This window comes from Hippopotamus amphibius, chromosome 3, assembly GCF_030028045.1.
Source record: "Hippopotamus amphibius kiboko isolate mHipAmp2 chromosome 3, mHipAmp2.hap2, whole genome shotgun sequence".
NCBI lineage: Eukaryota > Metazoa > Chordata > Mammalia > Artiodactyla > Hippopotamidae > Hippopotamus > Hippopotamus amphibius.
In genome coordinates this window covers 127917304-127933901 of record NC_080188.1, presented here as the reverse complement: position 1 = coordinate 127933901, position 16598 = coordinate 127917304, and the positions used below count along the sequence as shown (strand labels likewise).

The 16598-nt window shown below is 51.1% G+C and overlaps 1 protein-coding gene across 3 annotated transcripts in view; it reads right to left on the bottom strand.

Moving 5' to 3' along the window:
* Positions 1–4445: 4445 nt before the first annotated feature.
* The window catches only part of LOC130849984 (glutathione S-transferase P), a 77291-nt gene continuing 65138 nt past the window's right edge, over positions 4446–16598 (bottom strand). The window contains exons 1-7 of one of the 3 annotated variants that reach the window (XM_057729282.1): positions 16532–16580; positions 6925–6960; positions 6522–6628; positions 6329–6416; positions 5843–5946; positions 4895–5002; positions 4446–4714 (exon numbers count right to left, since the gene is read on the bottom strand). In XM_057729282.1, the coding sequence (XP_057585265.1) occupies positions 4526–4714; positions 4895–5002; positions 5843–5946; positions 6329–6416; positions 6522–6628; positions 6925–6960; positions 16532–16565 (666 nt within the window). In that variant the 5' untranslated portion in view covers positions 16566–16580 and the 3' untranslated portion in view covers positions 4446–4525. Of the gene's footprint in view, positions 4715–4894; positions 5003–5842; positions 5947–6328; positions 6417–6521; positions 6629–6924; positions 6961–7156; positions 7251–16531; positions 16581–16598 lie in introns of those variants that run through there. The other 2 variants (XM_057729283.1, XM_057729284.1) reach the window with 2 other exon arrangements.

Here is a 16598-nt window from a genome sequence, read left to right as displayed (position 1 = left end):
TTCATCTTCTGGATGTAATAACTTTTCTTATCTCCCTGAAGGTAACGATTAAAGTTATTTGCAGTTTTCTCACACACAGCCTGAGCAGTCTCTATCTTCTCTGAGTTCCTTTTTCCCCGCCTTTTAATTATTGTCTCTTTTGTGTTAGAGATTTCCCTCAAACATCTGGCAATTGTTTGTTGTCCGTTAATATTTGTCGTGTTAGGAGTGACCAGGAAGTGTGATGGAAGTTCTGGGTGACTGAGGGGACTGTAAACTTCGTGGCAGGCTTGGGGGACACTGACGCTGCTGTTGGGTCAGTTTCCACTCCTCGCGGAGACCCTCCCTGCTCTCGCACCCGGGTACCGGCCTCTCTGCGCATGCTCCGGAAGCTGGGCGGGAGGGCGGCGCGGGTGGAGCATGGGGACCCGCCGCCAGGCCCGGAGGCTGCCAGCCTCGTCCACTGCATGTGGCGAGGACCAGAGGCTAACCCAGGCCTATGCAACGCCAGGCCTACGGCGCCCGGCCTGGATTCCAAATAGAGAGTGATGCTACCAAGTTTGTTCTGCAGCAATAGGTACCTGGAAACCCACCGAGTAGGTACTGGGTCGGCAGGGGTAGGAGGAAGCAGCGAGCCTTCTAGCAGTCAGCGCCCCCGATTGTTTGGAGTCCTTTTCTGCAGCAGGGTGGTCCCAACCGGCCACCCTAAGCCCTCTCTTAATCTTTTATGCCAACAACCTCAACGCCAGCCTCCCCACCCCCAACCTTGCCCCTTCCAAGTTCCTGAGCACAGGCCTCTGCCCAGGACTTTTTTTTAAAATAAATTTATTTATTTATTTATTTATTTAACTGGCTGTGTTGGGTCTTTTTTGCTGTGCACTGACTTTCTCTAGTTGCAGAGTGCGGGCTACTCTTCATTGTGGTGTGCAGGCCTTTCATTGCCGTGGCTTCTCTTGTTGTGGAGCACAGGCTCTAGGCATGTGGGCTTCAGTAGTTGCAGCACATGGGCTCAATAGTTGCGGCTCACAGGCTCTAAAGTGCAGGCTCAACAGCTGTGGCATGTGGGCTTAGTTGCTCCGCAGCATGTGGGATCTTCCTGGAGCAGGGATCGAACCCATGTCCCCTGCATCGGCAGGCAGATTCTTCACCACTGTGCCACCTAGGAAGCCCCTCTGCCCAGGAATTTGGAGGCCGACCTTGGGCTTCTCTCCTTCCTGGCAAAGTGGGCAGTGAGAGGTGCCACTCAAAGTTCTTCACCATGGAGAGCTGCCTCCTCCAGGGTTCTTCAGGGCTGCCCACCCCAGGCCCTCCAGGCCAGATGTGGCAGGTGACAAGCATGTTGGCCACGTGAATCACCAACTCCTGCAGTTTCCCGGGTCCCTCAGTAAGCACGAGCCCCGGAAGCAGTGCTGTTTAGCACACCATCTCTGTCTCGGTGTTCTCATGGGCAACTCAGACTGATCCTCTGGTGCCCCATGAGTCTTCAGTCTCCTCCAGGGCCCAGAAATGAGCCAGACACTGTTCCTGAAAGGAGAATGTGTGGGCTGCTGCTTTCTCCCTACAGGATTTCTCCACTCAAGGTGAATGCCTGAGGAAAAGGCTTCCAGTTGCTGTGGCTGGGGTCACCTCTCTGCAGAGGAGACTGAATACACAATGGGCAACGGCCAGACCGCGTATGGAAATAGAATCTGACCCACAACCTACCGCAACCTGCCAGGAAACCACCCTTTTATCTGCAATAACCGGGCAGGAAGCCAGCCTGTTATAGGGCAGACTTCTAGGAAGTCAGACTGCTGTCTCTAGAAACAATCCAGGAAGCCAACGATAACCCTCGTAATAATTGTCCCAAATTAATAAATGACAGCTTCCTTAATTTTTATCTCCTCTTCCAACTCAGGACCAACCAGAGGAAGTCAAATTTGCTCCCCTAAGCAGTGACATGGGATGCCCCACTTCCAGTTAGCCCCCACAGCTCCCCAGGGCACACCTGAAGTCGCCTCTTTTCCCCCGTAAAGTTTTCCCACTCCTCTGCCTGCCTTTGAGCTCTGCCAATCAAGTGGCAGCAGCTGATTCCCTTGTTGGGGCCAGCTCTTTGCATACAGCACTGCTTGTGCTCATTTGCTGGTCTTTACTTTCGCAGAGGGCAGCTAGAACCAGCTAGGAGGGAAGTGGAGTTTCCAAAGGAGAGATGAGGGAGGTGCTGTGGTCAGGAGGTGGTGGAGCGCAGACAGTCCCCGTCGGTCTGTGGGGATGGGCCTTTGGGTTGCAGTGGACTTAGGTTCGCAAGGGAAGTGTGCTCCCAGGCAGAAGCAGCAGGCCAGGCCTGGCGCTGAAACCATCCTTTGTTCTCCCTAGTGGCCCAAGTCACCTGGCCAGGGTCTCCAGGTTCAGGTGCTGTCCCCAGGAGAGTCTGTCCTACTTTGGCCCTGCAGCCAAATGTCCATGCCAAGGAGAGGGCTGGGCCCTTTAGCCTCTCTCTGATTACCTCCCTCAGCTTGGAGTCTTCCTCCACAGCCAGATGAAGACATTTTGTCAGTTCCCATCACTTAAAGCTCTCAGGGCCTGGTCTGGGAGAGCCAGAGGGACCTAGTCTCAGGGTGGGATAATACCCTAGAGTCATCGCCCTCTTCCCTTGCCTGATCATCTTCAGACACAGGACAAAGTTGGGAGGTGACTGGATTCCCTTAGGCTGAGCTGAGGGTAAAGGATGGGCCAGACAGGATGGGTCAGGTTATGCTGCAATAACAGGCAACTCGAAAATGCCAGCAGTGTAACACCACAAGGCCACTTTTCAACCACACCACACGTCCTGCTCCATGTCATCCTTGGAAGGGATTCACCTGCTCTGCCCACAGTCCAGTGACCAGAGCATGTTATACGGCCCCTCCCAACCGCAGAGGGGACAGGGAAGTGTTATTTTCCCATATGTCATGGGTGAACAATAGAAAAAAGTCTCTTGCAAAGAGGGCTGCACTGTTGGCCCAGCCTCCTGTACTCCAAAAAGGCCTGATCCAGGCGTCCTGGCTTTTTTTCACAGCAGCAAAACTCACTGTGTGTGTGCAACTAATGTATTTAGCCAGTCTCCTGTTGGACACCTGGTCTGTCTTCAACCTGTTGTGATCACGAGAAATACTATGAAAAACCTTGCTGGTGCCTGAACTATGAATATTCACACATCAGCAAGTTACTGAAACTTTCTGTGACTGTTTCTTCATTCATAAATAGGGATAAGAGTACCTACTCAAGGGCGGTAAGGACTAAGGAAGGTAATATACTAATTGAGTATAACACCAGGCATTGAAGGTACTTGATAAGCTTTAGCAATTATCATTATTTCCAAGGGCAGCTATAGATGGTTCGGGGATACATGCCCCTTCGGTTTCGATCCACCCTTTCTGAACAAAGAGTCCCCTACTACAATGTCTGTTCCAGCCTCTAACCCATCTCCCCAGCCACCTGCCGGATGACACTGCTCTCAGCTGTTCTGTGCTCCTGGGGCCCTCTGAGGGTGTTCAGGCATTCTGTCGTGATGCTGCACCCATGATGGCTTTGACACCACAAACAGCCCCTAAGTGGGATGGGTGCAGGTATTCCTCTGCCAACCCACCACCCCTGCAGCATGCAGGCAGGACACCTTAGTCACCACACAAATGCCTGCCTCCCGGGTCCTCAAGTGACATTTCCTGGAAGTCTCAACCTGCTATCAGTTCTTTCAGAAGTAGAGGGGTTGACTTCCGGAGAGGTTCTCCCCTTTGGGCAGGAGGCTCCGACACTGGGCAAAGTCTCCCCAGAGAAGGGTCTGCTCCTCCAGGCTGCACCATGGTGGGGGCCTCCCATGGCCCCTCCCCTCCAGCCATCCCTGGGAGCCCCCAGAGCCCCAACCTGTTTGCAGCCCAATGCCTCCCCACTGCACCCCACAGCCAGCTCACCCAGGCTGGGTTGTTGTTTGCCCAGCTAGCAAGAATGGTGAGAGGAGGGGGTAGGTGAACCACCCAGATCGCCCAGTGTTGCTCCCATGCCCAGGGTGCGTGCGGAAGCAAGGAGAGTCCCACCTGAGCAGGTGACTGACCCTCCCACCGACCGGACCCAGCCAGGGCTGCTCTGAGTGGCTCAGCTCCTCCCCACGTCCCTCCTCAGTCAAGGGTCCCTCAGCGCCTGCTGTCCTGGATGGAGGCCCTCCGGCAGGTGGTGTGCTGAGACCAGAAAGCATGTTTATTTCAGTGAGCCTGTTCTCTCTAGACTGTGGCCACCTCCAGGGCAGGGACCATGGTTAATTTCTCTTCCTGTTTCAGTTTTTTTTTTTTCTGTTTCTGGACTTCAGTAAACACAGACAGGGTTGAGGGCTCCAGGAAGACACTCTGATTGTTTAAGGATTCAGGTATCCTAGCCAACTGCCCTGTCCCTCCCCCAAGCATGAGAGGATCAGGGAGCCCCCTCCCTGAAAAACTCAATGCTCACAGCACTGCTTCTCTCTTAGAAATTTTATTGATCCCGGGGAAAGGGAAGCAGGCAGCTCCCTGCCACTGGTGGAGACTGCCACAAACCCTCACTGTTTCCCGTTGCCATTGATGGGGCGGTTCACGTGCTCAGGGGACTCCAGGAAGGCCTTGAGCTTGGGCCGGGCACTGAGGCGGGCCACGTAGGCTGAGAGCAGAGGGAAGGAGTCCAGGCAGTGGGGAGCCAGGACCTGGTGAATCCGGAGCAAGTCCAGGAGGCTGTAGTCCGCAAAGGAGATCTGCAGGGCAGGGGGGACAGGGACTCAGTGGGTGTGGGAGGTGGGGGGGCAGGGGGCCTGAGCCGGTCCGTCCCTAGGTCTGCTCAGCTTTACTGAACCAATGGCTCACGTGCCCTCTCTACCTGTTTGCCATCTTTAAGAAGAGGGGGGTGTGGAAGGGGCAGGACAGGGCCAGCTCACCTGGTTACCCACAATGAAGGCCTCGCCACCCTGGTTCTGGGACAGCAGGGTCTCAAAAGGCTTCAGGTGCTGGGGCAGTGCCTTCACATAGTCCTCCTTGCCCGCCTCCTGCCAGAAAGATACCACACTGTGTGTCATTCGCCTGACACTCACACTGCTGCCCGCCCCTGCCCCTGCCCGGAGATGCCCCTTCTGTCTGGCCCATCTCAGTGAACCGCCACCTACCCAGCCTCAGCCCCTCCTCTCCTCACTCCCCACCTCTGGCTATCGCCACAGCCCATCCACCTCGGCTGCTGATTCTTTTCTAGCCCACTCTTGCCACGATCACTCACAGGACTTGCAAACGCCTTGCAGGATCCTTCTAGAACTCATATTCAGATACCACCTTCCTTAGACTCCGCAAAGAGCATCCAAGCCAGCTGGTTCAAGGCCTTCAGGACCTGGGCCCCCTGCCCCTCCAGCTCCATCTCCTTACACACACACACACACACACACACACACACACACACACACACACACACACGACACAGAGGCACACATGCCTTGCCTCTGCTAAATTGGTCCCAAGTCCCTGAATGTGCTCCGTGCCCGCACACCCTGTGCTGCTGAAAGTGCTGGCACCCCTTCTAAAAGCTGACTCTACATCTTCCTCCTCCTGCACCTCCTCCAGGAAGCCCTCCTGACCTCCCCCAGCTGTGGATCAGGGGTCCTCTGGCTGGATGTCTGCTGTTCTGCCACTGCCTGCTGCTTGACCGGGTCCCTCTACCAGGCAGGGAGGCCGAGGCTTGTGTCCAGTCCGTAATGGCTCTTGGCCGCCCTGCCGCAGAGCCAGAAGCGGCCCAAGGGAGGCATCGGCCAGAGCCGCCTGAGGGGTGTGGTGGTGGGCGAGAAGGAAACCATCCCCTTTCTTTCTCTGTTTTCAGTGACCATCCCCGTGCCTGCACTTACGTAGTTGGTGTAGATGAGAGTGACGTACTTGCAGCGAAGGTCCTCCACACCATCGTTCACCATGTCCACCAGGGCCGCCTCCCGCTGGTCCTTCCCATACAGCCCTGGGGTGGTGGGAGAGCAGACAGCGTGATGGGGAGCCTGACCAGCCACTGCAACCTGACCCACCAGACAGGCCACATGGCTGCCTGTGAGCCTCCGCCAGGGAGGAGGGAGGAGGTTGTGGATGAAGAAAGGGACCGTCTGAGTCCATGCTCAGAATTCAGTGGGAGGTGGCCTGCTACAGGGCAAGAATCACTGGGAGACCCAGGCCTGACCTTAGGCAAGTTAGATAATCTCCACCGCCCCCACTCCACATGGTTGCAGAGCAATTTGATTTAAATGGACCAGGTTCAGGGGGCCAGCACTGAGCAGATGCTCAGGAACCCTGGTCGATGCTCGTTGACCCCTGCCCTGAACTGGGCCACCTGCAGCATCAGGACTTACCCAAGGAGCGGCCCAGGTGTCGCAGGATGGCATTGGACTGGTACAGGGTAAGGTCTCCGTCCTGGAACTTGGGGAGCTGCCCGTACAGCTGGGGGGATGCACAGCTCTGTCAGTGGTGCTCAGCTTGGCTACCCCTCACCCTAGTTTTGTTCCCCCCATGGCCCAGCCCCTCACCCAGGACAGAAGTACTCACACAGGAGGCTTTGAGTGGGCCCTGCATCCAGGACTCCTTGGCCACCACCTCCTCCTTCCAGCTCTGGCCCTGGTCGGCCAGCAGCATGCGCATGGCCTCGCAGCGCCCTGGGGGAGGGGAGGACAGAGTCGTGGGGAGGAGAAGGGCCCAGCGGCGCCCTGGGAAGGGGCCAAGGGGGTGGGGACTCCTCCAATGATCTCACAGCACACTGGGGAGGGGCGGGCCAGGGCCGGGAGGTCGCCCACTCTAGCCCGGGCAGCTCCAGGGCACAGGGAAGGAGGCCTGAGCTAGAAGCCACGTGATGGAGGGAAAAGGAGGGCTGGGGACTCCCTCAGGTGGACGAGGGGCGTGGGCTGCAGCCCCCAACCTCTGCCTCCCCTCCCTCCCCATCACAGGCCCCTACCTCGAACAGGGAAGTAGATGATGGTGTAGGGCGGCACTGCAGGATAGAGAAAGAAGTACGTCAGAGTCTGGGAGAGGCGTGTTATGGGGGAGACGGCACCGGCCTGTCCTCCCCCGGGTCGCATCCCCTGCTCTGGGCGCTCCAGGCCCCGCCCCCCGGGAGCCCCAACTGCCCCCAAAGACTCTGGGAGCCCCCTCAGAATCCCTGGGAGCCCCAGGCGGCGGGGACTCACTGGTGGCTGCACAGACGAAAGAAGCGGCGGCGACGGCGACAAAGCATCAGCGCGCTCACGGCGGAGACTTATATGGGTGGGCGCGCCCCGCCCCTGCCCGCCCGCCGTGCTGAGTCACCGCGCTGGCCGCGAGCAGCTCCGCCCCCGCCCCGCCCCTCCCCTCATCCCCTGTCCCCGGCCCCCCTCCTCCGCCCCGCTCGCCGCAGCGCAGCCCTCCCCGGCCAGTTGCACCCGATTGCCAAAAGTCTACGGCGGCGGGGCGCTGATGGGCTCACGCCTAAGGCCGGGGGACGGGTTCCAGAATCTTCCAGGGGTCTGCAAGCCCACACAGTCCAGCTCCTTCCCCTGCTGCGTTCGCAGACCCCAGAGACACAAACCCGTGCGTGTAGACACTTGTTCTCACAGACAAAAGACAGATGCTGTGCAAGGAAGGACACACCCTCCGTGTACCTACGCTCACACACCCAACTCACACCCCAAGTTGGGTTTTCAGACCCACCGCTGTTTGCAGGCCACCTTCCGGTTCTTGTATGATTTGCCATCAAATCCAAGCTTGCTCTGCTAGCTGCACAGCAGGCCAGTAAATCAGGTGTTGAGGCAAGGAATAGCGACTTTATTTGGAAAGCTGGGCATCCAAGAAGTTGGCAGACTAGTATCCTAGAGTACCATCTGATCCGGGTGTGGATGCTAGTTTCTATCACAGAACCAAGAGGGGGAGGAAGTGAGCAAGGAAAGTAAGAAGGCCATAAGTCTTGCAAAATATCTCCTGGTTTTGGCCATCCTGCTGGAGGGGATGTGTTAATTTCTTTTCTGCAGCCATTCACAGGTGGGCGGGGTCAGGGTGTTTCCCTGTGGGCTCAACAAAGGCAGGGGGGCAGGGTTCCCCCAAGGCAGGCTATTAGGTATGCCTATAGCTATAGACAATAGAAGTTCTGGAAAGCAAAGGTCAAAGTAAAAGAAACGGATCCAACATGGAGTCAGATTGTGTTCTTCCCTGTTACAAGTCATGTACCCCGCTGCTACCTCCTTACCATTTTTCTCTAAATTAACTCACATCGACTCAGATACGCTTACCCTCAGAGGAAACCTGTTTCACTTCCTTATGTGGAAGCAGGCACCACTTGTGATAAGTAGGTCACTGTAAAAATCATGACAGGAGAACAATATGGTTTTTAAAATCTATCTGGACAGTGGGACAGTGGACCGTCCCTTTTCAAAAGTATCACTTGCAAGGTTAGGCATTTCTGGCACAATAACACCAAACTGAGCCGTGTCCCTCAGTTCCATCAGAATTGAGGGCAGTTTTAAAGGATGCCAGGGTGAGCACCAATGCTGTTTAACCCCATCTGTCCACCTGGGAACCCCTTTCCAGGGGTTCAGGCCCTACCCTGGGTCCCCTCGATGGCCGTGATGGAGAATGTATCAGTGAGGGGTGTCCAGGCAGTATCTCATAAAGACCCCTCCCCCAGAGCTGGCTGAGTGTGCTGAGGCTGCAGGGAAGCCAGGGCCCAGGTGGGAGCTGACCTGGGCTGAACCCCGGGCAAGCTCTCCAAACACATCCAGGTGGAAGCTTCTGGGCTTGGTGAGTGCTTGGGGAAGGAGGCCTTAAGGGAGACTGAGGTGGGGACCCGGGAGGAGAGGCAGCCACTAGGAGGACATCGTATGTTTCTTGTTGGACATAGTGAGCCCAGGTGTCTGTGGGAATGGCAGATGTGGAGCCCTATGTCAAAGACACAGGACAAAAGAAGCCCCTGGACTGAGTCCAGTAGCAGCTGTCAGCAAGGGCTCTCTTGACCTTGGCCAAACAGCCCCTGCCCACCCCAATACCTTGGCTGAATAGAGCCCCCCCACACACAACTCTTTACTAGATAAAGTATCCACCTTTTAGCAACCTGACCAATCCCTTAATGATACCCTCTGCCTTATGAGGTACTGACCAATCGATTCATGCCATGTTCCTGGCAGGAATTGTCTTTGTCTTGTGGGTATAAAAATTGGCTGCAAGCCCACGAAAGGGTCGGCTCTCCCTGGTCTGCCAGGAAGTCTTCCATCATCCCTTCTCTCTAATAAACTCTATCTTCCTTACATTCTGCCTTGTGTCTGGAAATTCTTTTCCAACCCACACTCGAGCCTCAACATTTGGTGGCCCGTACGGGGGCTCTCTCTCTTGGGGAAAATCTCTTCCCCCACCTTCTCTCCTCATTCCTTAGGACTCTCTGTGAACAGGCAGGTGGCTGTGAAAGCAACGAAGGAACTCTGGCCAGGGCCACACCCTGGTGTGTTCTGAAGGCTCCACAGCTCATTTTACTCCAGTAACTGCTGCCCAGAACAGGTGAAGGTCCCTCTGTCTTCCTTCTAACAGAGGACGAGGCCAATTGACAGTGTGTGGGCACGGGTCAGGCCCTTAAAATCCATTAGGGCGCCTGCACCTTGAAGACTGCCGTGAGAGGATAAGGGGGACCACAGACAGACCAGGGTGTTAGAGCGTCTGCCCCCAGCAAGACAACTTCCATGCACCGTGAGGCACATATTGGTTTAAGCACAACACTGAGCCACCTTCCCTTGGTGGCTGCCTTCCCAGCAGGATTACAAGGCAGATTCCTCAGCCTGTCTTCTCTGTTACTTTCACCTTTTTTCTTCCCTCGGTCCGGTTTGAATTACAGGAGCCTAAGTGTTGCCTCTAAGTATCCCAGGAGTGCCTTCTCAAGGTTCAGGGAATTCCTAAACGGTGAGTCTCTGGGTCGTTCCCCAAGAATCTCTTCTCTATCCTGTCTTTTCCCAGCCCGAGTCACATGGTGCCTTGATGCAAGGTTTATGCCTTTGACGCATGTTTTTTGGGGGGTGTTTTTGTGTGCCTCAGCTGCATGCTTAGGGGTCACCTGTCACTGTCGGACGCAATTGTTGGGACAGTTGGCCATTTTTGTGCCTCAGTCGCACAGAGGGTTCACTGGGACAAGAGGGATGCCTTTCTGTGAGCCGGTGACTCTCAGTAGCCCCATTCTACGGCATAAGGCTAAGGATGGGTTCTGGTACGTCTCGGGAGCCTCCTTCAGACTCACCTCTTGGCTGTATTCTCAGGAACTGGAAAAAATTTGACTCTGACAATCTCAAAAAGAATAGGCTCGTTTTCTTTTGTAACATGGCTTGGCCCAAATATAAACTGGGGGACCAAGAACGATGGCCTCTTAATGGCGCACTAAATTCTCCAACTTGATCTCTTTTGTGAAAAGCAAGGGAAGGACTCAGAGGTTCCTTATGTTCAGATTTTTATGGCCCTGAGTCAGAATCCATATCTGAGGGACTCATGCCACATGTACCTTTCTGCTGCTGACTTGTCCCCCGCCCAACCCCTCTGTCTCCCTCTTCATCAGAAGTCCTAGACAACTCTCTGCTCGACCTTTGGTGTCCACCATCCCAACAACCCCCAGCCTGCTGGGGCAATATTTTATCAGCCAGTCCACCTCTATTATTAGGCCCAATTTGAGCACTATTTGATCTATATTTTAGCTATGAAACTAGGACTACAAAAAGGAAAGATTATTTTTTTACACTGATGGCTACAATATTCTTCAGACTCTGGAGAAAAATTGGTTAAAATAAAACTTTTTTTTGAAATTGCAAGACTGTTTCTTTTTGCATGTGCAATTAGAGAAAGCTAGCTTGTTAAAATACTTTCTTCAAAATTTTGACCCAGAGAGAACAAAAATATGCCCAGGAGAAAGCTTGAAGTTAACAACTCTTATCATGTCCTTGGGATACAACACAGCCCACTTGGCCAGAGACTGTGGCCTTGGGTTGCTTAGTGAAACTTCAAGTCAAGAAAAAAAGAGGCAAAAAGACACTTTAAACCTCAAGCAGGAAACTATGAGATCTCTGTCTGTCTGCATGTCTCACTGTATGTCTTTGTCTTTGGATAATATTGCTGAGGTTAATTTGTAAATGAGCTCTACTTAATTGGCCTAAAAGAAAAGTAAGAGCTTACAAGTCAAACAATTCTAAATACAAGAGAAATTAAACTAAATAAATTTCAGGTTCATGTGAACTGGGAAATATTCATTACTAAATTAATACCTGGTATTAATGTTTGTTGATCCAGTGAATATAGACAGGTCTTCAAAGCCATCAACATTAGTATAACACTTTCATTGTGCCTAGGTTTAATATAAGCTATCTGTTACAAATTTGTCAGCAATGAAAATAACTCAGTGTGAAGAAACTTTTAAGGAAAGGAAATGCAAATGGAATAAGAGCATTGGGTGAAATTTTTAGGAATAAAACAAGATACTGAAACGTTAATTACTGGACATTGGTTTCCTTTTACAGATAAACAGAGGTTTAGAACTATTAATGAATGTGTTTGGTGCCACACTGAGATATTTTATCCTATCTGACTGAGTGTTCTAAACCCTTTTGATATCGTATGGTAATTGTTTACTCATGTAAATATTCTAGAAATAATATGAGTTCCTAAAATTCTAAAATGTCCTGGTAAGATGTCATCAGTCATAGTTCTAGTTATTATCTGAAAGTGTTGTATGTCACAGCAGTAACCAAGTTACTTTATCAATTACATTGTAATCAGATTTTAAACGTGTCTTCTTAAGCCTTTTGTCATTATAGACAGTTATGGTTTCACTCTGATGCCTTTGCAAAAATACTGCCTCTTCAAGATTTATAGAAAGGACTTTAAAATTAATAAGGTAAATAATCTTTGTTATTAACAGTAAGCTGGTACCAGATTGAAATTTGATTTTCTCTCTCTGTTAAGAAAGTTTTCTCGGAATGCTACTTTTGATAACAAACTGTGTAAATTACCTTGCCTTTAAGTGATATATTTGCTTTTAATATCTTTTGTTACTTTGGTTAAGTGAATAAGTAGTATTTCACAATGATCTATGAAGAATATGGCATGTGTAGATAAAGTTCCTTTTGCTTCTACAAAAAATAACCCCTCACTGTCCAACTTTTGCCATCCGGATGTCCTTGTGACATGACAACAGCCTACTCCTAAATCAGGGAATTCAAAATGGGTAAACAATGGCTGTAAAGTAAACACTCAGGGCTATGGGAAATCCAAGACAGCTGCTTGGATTTCCCTGGCTCCCTGGCAAACCTCATTTTTTTTTATTTGAAGGGTTAAAATCTTTCCTGGCTGCAGGGCTAATACCCTCACAATGAAAACTCACTTCCCACATAGCTCCTCGCCATTATGTTATGCTGCTACAAGACTTAATTGAGTTACTGAAGGGACACTCTAACTTTGTTTCTAAAGCCTAACTTTGTAATCGATCTTTGGATAAAGATCAGATGCTTCATAATCTACAACCAGGAGATTAACACCAGTCATTCAAGTTTTTGGGGGTTTTTTTTTTGGTTTTTAAAAAATTATTTATTTATTGGCTGTGTTGGGTCTTCATTGCTGCACATGGGCTTTCTCTAGTTGCCGTGAGCAAGGGCTACTCGTCGTTGTGGTGCGCGGGCTTCTCATTGCTGTGGCTTCTCTCGTTGTGGAACACGGGCTCTAGGCACGTGGGCTTCAGTAGTTGCAGCACGTGGGCTCAGCAGTTATGGCTCACAGGCTTAGTTGCTCCACGGCATGTGAGATCTTCCTGGAGCAGGGCTTGAACCCGTGTCCCCTGCATTGGCAGGTGGATTCTTAACCACTGCGCCACCTAGGAAGCCCTCATTCAAGTTTAAAGAAACAATTAGACTATGCCAAGGATAACCAGACTAGTGACACACACAAAAATTCTGCTAAATGCCTTATGGACAATGCCAGTGTATACAATTTCCCTTAAAGATAAGGATCTGTACAGAACAGACTAAGCCAGATAACCTGGACACATACTAGGCTACACCTAATGAAAGTTCTTGACTTAAATTCTTACTTATGACTTTACTAATACTGCTAGCTATATTGTTTTCTATATTTCCTTTCTCAAGAAATAGTTATTTCTTACATTACCAAACGTGTGACTGAGCCTCTGATAAAACGATGGTGTGTAGTCCCATATGAGATTATAATGGTGTAACTCTAGATATGAGAAGAAGCAACAGGAGGGAATATTTTCCTGGACATTAAGATACTAGGCAGGTGGTCCAGAGGCTTTTGACTACTTACAAGGCCTAGTCCAGTAACAGCACATTGAGTGACCTGTCCGTGAAATCTTCACCAGACCTGGGAATGAGCATTCCTAGCACCGTGGGACAAAAGGTGATGAAATGCCCCCACAAACCATGGTCAAATGTAAGGCCATGAAGGGGTCCTGCTGGGTGGAAACTGGCACTTGCCGTCTGCCTCTGCAGAGATTTAATTCAGGAGCTGCTGCAGCTGCTCCCCTTCAACACCCCCTGAAAGGAGTTCAGGGTGGACATCAGAAATAAGGCACCTGTGCTCTGGGAAAAACAAAACTGGCCTCCAGATGGTTAGATACTTTCAGAAAAAGGTTTTATGAGCCCTAATTCTTGCCTCTTCTCATACCTAGAGAAACACTAAAGTCATTAACAATGACAACTGCTTTGGTTTATATGTTAATACTGCATCAAAAGTTAAAACCTACTTGGACAAAACTAGACAACGGACTATCTGGCTACAGGTCTTCTCAAAAGGCCATGTGTAGACTGGGTTTGAGGACTATTGTTCTGAGAAAGAAATTAAGATCTATTTTGTCTATTAAAGTTCAGGTTGTCACTCCTCCAACTACTTTTAACTGGATACACCTACATCAGTCACGCTGGGCTAACATAAGACCATGCCAAATGGCTCCATTCCTTTGGACAGGATAATCCAAGCGCTGACTCTTTCTGGACCAGGATCAAAAATTGTTACTTGGTTCTTACTCTTGCTTTGGCCCCTGGTTCCTTAGTTTTGTTGTTTGGCCCCTGCATTGTTAACACATTATCTAAGTTCATTTCCCAACAGGTTCAAAAGAGTCAACTCCAGATGTTGTTACAACAAGAATACCAGCCAATTGGCACACGGACAGCGTTGGAGCAAGCCGCCTTATCATTCCATAGAGTCTCATCTCCCTCTGTAAATATACCCTGGCAGAGAGCAGGCATTGGGACCCAGGACCCCACGATGCCCCTGTCCAGCCTGAAGAAGCCAGAGCAGTCATCACCGCTTTCCCCAATGACCTGGGTCCCTATGGTCTGAGATGGGGAAAGGTAGATAGCTAGTCATGAGTGGGATATAAAGGGGCCAAAGATTCTGCCCATAAATAAAAAGAGGGGGGAATGTGGAGCCCGGTGTCAAAGACACAGAAGAAAAGAAGCTCCTGGACTGAGTCCAATAGCAGCTGTCAGCAAGGGCTCTCTGGACCTCCCCACCCCAATACCTTGGCTGAATAGAGCACCCCTGCCAACTCCTTACTAGGTAAAGTACCCAACTTTTAGCAACCTGACCAATCCCTTAATGACACCCCCTGCCTTAGGGGGTACTGACCAATCGATTGATGCCATGTTCCTGGCAGGAACTGTCTTTGTCTTGTGGGTATAAAAATTGGCTACAAGCCCACGAAATGGTTGGCTCTCCCTGGTCTGCCAGGAAGTCATCCCGCTGTCTTTACAGCGTCCCTTCTCTCTAATAAACTCTGTCTTCCTTACATTCTGCCTTGTGTCTGGAAATTCTTTTCCAACCTGCACTTGAGCCTCAACAGCTGGGAGGAGGGGGTGTCCAGAGGCAGAAAGAAAACCCAGACGAGCTCAGCAGAGTCAGGAGAACCACATTCCTGCCCCAGGACCAGTGCTCTTCTCCTTTCTCCACCTTTGACATCTCCTGCATGCCCCACCCCCCACCCCACCCCAGCAGTGATTCTTCAGGGGCAACGCAAAGCCTGAAAAACACCATCGATTTCCAGCTTTCTAAGTGGATAATGAAATAACCATTTCCTTACTGCACCCTCCAGAACTGGCCCAGGCAGAGGCAGCACAAGCAAGCATAGGCACTTGTACTTCTGAGGCAGACAGTTCCGGCCCCTGGGAGGGCTGGACCAAGCCAACAGCACAGTGCCTAGGCCTTAGAACACGATCCAGGTTTGGGCTCAGGGGCCAGAACTTGGGGTCTCTGCCCCTCCCCCACTCACGACCGCCTTCCCTCAAGTCCTGCCAACACCCTCTTTATCCCTTTTGAAAAATATTTATTTATTATCATGATAACTTTTTGGCTGTGTTTGGTCTTCTTTGCTGTGCACGGGCTTTCCCTCATTGTGGTGAGCGTGGGCTACTCTTCATTGCAGGGCGCGGGCTTCTTATTGGGTGGCTTCTCTTGTTGCAGAGCACGGGCTCTAGGCACACGGGCTTCAGCAGGTGTGGTGAGAGGGCTCAGGAGTTGCGGCTCATGGGCTTAGTTTTCTGCAGCTTGTGGGATCTTCCTGGTCCAGGGATCAAAGCTGTGTCCCCAGCATTGGCAGGCGGATTTTTTTTTTTTTTTAAAGATCTGTACTTCCTTTATTAACAGAGGAGGGGACAAAATCAGATTACTCAAATGATTTCTGTAACTCTGAAATGTCCCCACTGCTTCACAATGTTAACAATTATGTTACTGTAAAGAGTAACAGATTTTCTAAGAAGTTTTATAAATTTAGAAAATAGACAATCTTAAGTTACTAGCTTTTGGAGGGTAATTTTTGACTAATCCTGTACAAACTAGATGATACTGGTTTCTAGGTTGTTTGTGGCAGGTGGATTCTTAACCATTGCACAACCAGGGAAGTTCCAACCCTACTAATCCCTTAACACACAAAACTCTTCCTCTTTTTCTTCCAGAAGAGCTTCCTTTGCTCACTTGAGCTGAGCTAAAAGCAACCTGAAATTTGCCTTCCCAGTGTTCAATGTCTGGTATTCAGTGAGCTACAAAGAGCAAAGAAAAATAAAGCAAAGAAACAATTGAAATTTTATATCAAAAACAGGCTGAACAGCTCCCTTCCTGCTACATTCTCTCTTGGCAGCAAATTCCACAGCCCTGACAGAGACAACACGCCCCATCTCCAAAGACACACTCACACCCACACTCACCACAACCCACACTGTTACACACACACACACCTGCACGCACACACGCAAAACAATAGAGCCTGGAGTCTCACCAGGCAGCACAGAAGCCTCCTCCTCTGAGCTCTCCAGGACCTAATAGAGACAGACAGACCTCAGGGTCTTCCTGTGTAGGCAGGGTCCTAGGCCTGGGCAATTGGAAGGGGAGGGGGGGAGGGGGGGAGGGAGAGGGGTTTCAGCTGGCTCTGGCTGGTGTTCCCCTTCCCCACCCACCCTGCTGCGGCTCCAGCCCCGAGCCTCTGTCCCTTTCCCATGGCTCTGAGTACACATTAGCCCAACTCAACCTCCCTGATTGCTCTGGGGTGTGCAGGAGATTTTACCTACCCTTAAACCTCCATCCCTGTGCCCTCTGCACCATGAGAGATCTCCAGGGTTCATTTTCACTTATCTG